The sequence below is a fragment of the Neovison vison genome, chromosome 13 (genome assembly GCF_020171115.1).
Source record: "Neovison vison isolate M4711 chromosome 13, ASM_NN_V1, whole genome shotgun sequence".
Lineage (NCBI taxonomy): Eukaryota > Metazoa > Chordata > Mammalia > Carnivora > Mustelidae > Neogale > Neogale vison.
In genome coordinates this window covers 115,071,816-115,077,815 of record NC_058103.1, presented here as the reverse complement: position 1 = coordinate 115,077,815, position 6,000 = coordinate 115,071,816, and the positions used below count along the sequence as shown (strand labels likewise).

The following is a 6,000-nucleotide window of genomic DNA, read 5'->3' as shown; positions in this document are numbered from 1 at the left end:
CTTGGGCAAGTTACTTAACCTCATTGAGCCTTATTTTCTTCTTTTGTAAAAGAGCAATTTCTACACCTCCGTAGACAGTAACAGAAGGTAAAGTGCTTTGAAGATAAAAGTGATACATGAACCCTCATAAGTACAGATCCAAATAAAACCAAATTAAATTGTCTTAAAATCTAGATTTGGCTAGAATATCAATGATGGAGATCTCCGACTTAGGGGGACCTTCTCTAAGAAAAAAACTCTCCCTCCACCCCTACAGAAGACATTCCAGTAGCTTTTAAGAGTGAGCTAACTGGAAGCATAAGGGAGTTTAAATGACTTAAAATATTTTACGTTTAAAAAACTGACAAAAAATCTGAGCATCTAATATCACTGTTACAACACAAAGAGCAATTTAAATTCAATGTTCAATACAGAAATTGGAAAGCTTTCAGAAAATGCTCTGAAAGCTTCATTAACCAAGTTAATTGTTGGGGATGGTCTCATTCACAGTTCCCTGCAAAGAAACGGAAACAAATCTTGTCATTTTACATTAAGTAGGAACAGTGAATAAGGCACGTAATAATACAGGTGACTTGGGCCACCAATATATCTTTTTTTTTTAACTATAAAAATAAACATAAGTAACTAATGGAATAACAAAATAAAAGTTTATTTTATTAGAATTAGGAATGTTCTTTCCCTCTGGGCAACCTGAACAGTCCAGTTACAATGAAAATCTAAGAACAGTTATTTCCATAGCACAGGGTGCTCTATGCACAAAATTACAGGGTTAGGAGCATTTAATCAATTTACCGATCTGATTGTCTCACCAACCCGCCCCCTCCCATCCCCCAAGTGCTCTATACCGGGATTTGTAGCTAAAAGATTTTGTTACATCAAGTCCTTTTCTCTCTTGAACTAAATTTCAGTTCCTAATCATGGCTGAACCACATTTTACACTGCAGATTCAACCATTTCAAATCAAGTCAGTCAGTCTTGGATCTGTTATATATGTGTGTATGTATACACATGTGTATTTAATATATTTATTTAAACACACATAAAACACATACAATCTGGGTCGCAGCAAATTACACAATTTAGAGTTTGATGATATTATATGCTACTCAATTTTACCACTGTGTGTATCCTGAGCTTTGGATCAAAATTTTATTGAAAATCATTTAAAGTCCATCTACTGCTCAATGAATTGTTCAAATGAAGCATGCACTTTCAAGACAAGGTAACTGCCCTCAAGAAGACAAGGAGACCCTGGTGCTTACCATGAACAGAGCCCTCTGACAAAAAGACTTAGGTAGGTGAAATAGGGAAGCTGTCATACAATATGGCTTGCCTATCCCAGCTGGGGTCACTGAAGCTACTAACAATAAAAGCAATAAACTCAGGGAATTCTGTCAAATATGGAGATAGCTGTTAGAAGCTTGAAAGTTCAGAAAAGGCCAGTTCACCTTGATCCATACAAATTAGGGAATGCACCCACAACTGCAATACCCTTAGGTAATATGCCAACACTGAAACTAAAAAGCATCTCTAAAAAGCACTCTTCCTCCATGGGTGGGGCTGATATTATGAAGTACACACACTGTTTTTGGATACTTGTTGCAAGGCGAGCATGTAGAGAGGATTTATGACACTGAAACCTAGATACTGCAGTTAATAAGATTTTTTAAAAACACCACACATACACAAAACATTTTAAGGGAGCCACATATATCTAGATAACAATTCTGGCTGCTTTTCAAAGTTACCAGGGAAAGGAACTTGTTCAAGCTTTCTCTTAAAAAAAAAAAGGAAATCTCCTTAGTTTTGATAAATGTCTTTTAAGATTGATGCAGTCATTTAAAATAAAGTCAAATGAATGATGGGGGAGAGGAGAGAAGAGACTATGGAAGAAGCAGACACTGAGTTCAGATTTGCACCTGAGGTGGCAAGGAAAGAGAGGGTAAAAGGTATGGGTGAAGTTGATCCTAAAGCGACAAGTGGTTTAAGGAAGCAGCATAATATACTCAGCAAACATTCACTGATTTTTGATGGGAAAAGAACAGTTGCAAGTACATCTCATGTAACAACCTTTTTCTAAAAGGAAAAGTAGGGTTGATTCAGCAAAGCCTAACTTAGGCAAAAGGCCAGAGGAAAGTGAACCTACTTCCCAATGGAGTAATAAGATGTACAGTGCAAGAGCAGACAAAGCTGCCTCACAAATGGTAAACACTCCCTAGGCGCAAGTCATTTAGAGGAAGACAAAGAGGTCATGAAAACTGGTATTTAATATTAAGACCTCTTGATCTAGTTGCCTAGTTCACTCTGCACTCCTGTATAAAACTGACAGATTTAGGGATGCTGACCTGTTGAAAAATACCACAGCCAGAATGGCCTAAACAGGTATACAGTTAATAAAACCACCACCATCCTTTACTTTTAACATAGCTCTTAGTAGAAATTTCATAAAAATGGACATCACAGCTAAAATGCATTATTAATTCTCCTATCTGCTGACAATAGAAAAGAAGCAAACTCAGTGATTTCTATTTAAATGCACTAAATGGGTATATTATGTTCTAGGGGTGTTTGCCTTCAAACTGAACCCACAGCAACACACACAAGCAATTTCAGTATCTGCCATTTTAAATTCACAATCTGAAACTAAGTGAATGGCTATTTATTTATATTTATATTTAAAGCAAAAACATTCTATTTGACACCCTAATGTAAAGAAGGGGTGAGAGAAGAGCCATAACTAAAATCTTAAAAGGCTCAAAAGCAGCAATTAAGGAAGAAAAAAAAAAAAAAAGGAAAAAAGTGAAATGTTTCCTCTGGATGTGACAGGGAGCATAGGAAGCCTTCAGCTGTGTGCATGACAGGCACACAAAGGGCTTATTAGGTAGATGAATGAGGCCATGGAGCGGGGAGGAGGTTGGGGACTGGGTCATTCTTAACGACAGCAAAAAGCTCCCTGTTGTAGCCTTTATTCAGGCCATGGCATTTAGTCAGAGCTTGACCTCCCTGTCCCTGATCAAGAGCTGGAATTCAAGGCATGAGGCCCATGGCCAGCAACGGACATATTAGAACGAGAAAGGGCAAAGTAATCTCAGGAAAGGAAAATCAAAGAGCTCTAGTAAGGTCTTCCAGAGGTGCTAAACCAACACACCTTTATCCCAACCCTCAACCCTGGAAAGATAAAGCAAACTGAAAGAAAATGCACAGCAAATAGACATAATCTTGAAGATTTTTAAAGAATAAATATTTTTTTGTAATTAAACATTATGCAAACACGTGCCACGCTTGCTTTGTCCATGCATATGCGCTATATACAATTTTGAAAAATACTGTGTTGTCTTCTTGTTTTAAAAGTCATATACAAAGTTTTTTTGTTTAATTCCGCTTGCTGCCTACCCCCGTCCCAGCCCCAAGAATTTTCTTTACAAGGAACTAATTCACTAATTCACTCATGACCTTGGGGTATGAGAGAAAGAGAGTCAGTCTGTGTGTGTAGGTGTATCTGTATGTGTAGGGAGGAAGGGGAGGAGGGCCTTTACCAAAGTACAACAAAATGGCTGGTTTGGACATGAAAAGCAGTGTCAAGGAGCTGTTTTAAATTTTAACTGTACTATACTCGGAAAAAGAAAAAAGAAAAAAAGGAGTCAGCTTTGAGAATGAAGCTACGTTACAAGTTAAAGTTGGAGGGCTTTTAGTGTGTCTGTCACACTTTTTTGGCGGCCTAGAATACTGTTGTACAATGGTTTATCTACCTTTTTTTTTTTTATTACAATATAATTTACTTAAACTTTCCGTTAACAAAACAGAATTCTGGTACTACAGACCAGAGGTGTCAGAACAGGCTTAGTGCCTCCTTGTTTGTGTTTGTTTTGTTTTAATTGCATGAGCACTCTAGATGGTAAAGTTTTCAGAGTTCATTTTATGCAGGGCCATTCTCAGTCCTCAATGTACTCCCACAGATCTTTTTCATAGCCTTCATGCACATGCTGTAACAAAACCCTTCGTCGACTCTCACAGTATCTGCAATCAAAGAAGAAGAAGAAAAAAAAAACACTTGTCAGCCTCCAATAATAAAAAAAGAGTCATTAACTTATTTTTTAAAGGCACTCCTACAGTTTAACCAGACTTGAACAAGCACTTGTTTTTTTTTTTAATAGGCGCATCTTCAGGTCTAGATGTACACTACAAACTGTTTTCTAATTTTAAAAAGGTATTCTTCAAAAGCTGTGATTCCCGGTTTTGAGAATTAATTTAAGAGTAATTAAATGTTAGAAATTTCTAAGGCCCCTAGAAAGCATTTGATTCAATTCTGTCATTCTACGGATAAGTAATAGTTTTAGAAAGAAGTACAGGGTTACTGATTCACTGCTATAAAATCTTTGCTGTGAAAGTAACTATAAACACAATGTAATAGCTATAGCTGACTAAGGGAAATGAAAATATTACTTGGGACTGAATCTCCAAGTCTTCCAAACGCCCAAAGGTTTCTACCACTATGAAAAAGATATTAATATCTGTCAGGAAACAACTTTGGCAGAAATAGCTCCATATTGAGAAAGCAAATATTTTGCAACTTTATTAGCTTAAGAGGCAGCAAATTTGGAAGTATCTTCTAACCCTAAGACAAAGTAATCCTCTCCTTAGGAAAAACAAATCTAAGAAAAACTGTAAAAGAGCTTGGTTAGCTCACGTGTCGATAGCCATGATTCCCAGAATCCCCAGACTAGACAGAGCCAACATCCTAATCTCAACCTTCCTCCTAATAACCATTTGCCCTTTCTTAGGTTCTTTCTTCCTCATAATGTGGCATCTAAGTAGAGAAAGCTGAATGGAAGAAGCAGAACTAGCCAGTGGGATAAATGCTTGACTAGCACTACTATCTGCAATTTGTTGCCTGAACGACAGAAGCAATCTGTGGGAAACATGGCAGCAACACAGTTACTGAATATGCTAAATCCAAGTTCTGCTATCATCTAATCTGGTCACTAACGCACAGGGCCAGGAACTTCCGCTCAACAACTGGCAAAGAAATCCCACCTGTACTTATCTTGTACTTTCTGCTTTATATCCTGCAGAGAATCTTGGGAAATATCTCGTTCGAGGTAGCCCGAAAGCACCTCTGTGGCGTTCTCTAGATCTGCTTGGTTATTCTGCAAGAGAGGAGGAAGAATACACAGTAAAGTAGGGCTTAGATGAAAGCTAAAGATATACCATCCTGGCTGCTGCTTTGCCTACAGACTGTTCTCAACACTGACTTTTCACAGGTGGTTACTTCACCTGGAAACTCTTTGTAACTTTCACCTCTAACAACTTGTTCTCTTTTTTTCAGGATAATTTTTTATATTTTTAGAAAGACCTACCCATTACCACTGGAAGAATATCAAGAAAAAGTCCTGAAAAGGATTAGGAAAAGTCTTGGAATATTCCAGCTCTGCAAACTGCTATCTGCTAAATCTCAAAAAAGAGGGGAAACTTGAGGGAAAAATATAAACCCATTCCTGGTTACAGCTGGCTGTACCTAGAACAATGCACAGAAGATTAAAATTGTTACCCTTTACTACTATGGCTAGTTCTGTACATTTACCCATTTAAATCCCATCTGCTGGTCAGGGTTATTGTCTAGTCACCTATAAGTATCAATGTCTTATGCATCAATTTTTAACATGCCGTTTATGTTAGTTTCAGGTATACAATATAGTGATTCAACAATTCTTTACTTAATGCTCATCACAAGAAATATAGTCACCATCTGTCACCAAAAAATGTCAATACCATCTTAATGACTATATTTCCCATCCTATACTTTTTCTTTTCTTTTTCTTTTTTTAAGATTTTATTTATTTATTTGACAGAGATCACAAGTAGGCAGAGAGGCAGGCAGGGGTGCAGGGAAGCAGGCTCCCCGCTGAGCAGAGAGTCCGATGCAGGGCTCGATCCCAGGACCGTGAGATCATGACCTGAGCTGAAGGCAGAGGCTTAACCCACTGAGCCACCCAGGTGCCC

At 37.7% G+C, this 6,000-nt stretch overlaps 1 protein-coding gene across 1 annotated transcript in view; it reads right to left on the bottom strand.

Annotated features, from left to right (window-relative positions):
• Positions 1 to 628: 628 nt before the first annotated feature.
• Positions 629 to 6,000, bottom strand: part of ARIH1 (ariadne RBR E3 ubiquitin protein ligase 1) — a 122,169-nt gene continuing 116,797 nt past the window's right edge. The window contains exons 13-14 of the mRNA XM_044230994.1: positions 5,035 to 5,147; positions 629 to 4,017 (exon numbers count right to left, since the gene is read on the bottom strand). Of these exons, the coding sequence (XP_044086929.1) occupies positions 3,933 to 4,017; positions 5,035 to 5,147 (198 nt within the window). The 3' untranslated portion in view covers positions 629 to 3,932. The remainder of the gene's footprint in view (positions 4,018 to 5,034; positions 5,148 to 6,000) is intronic.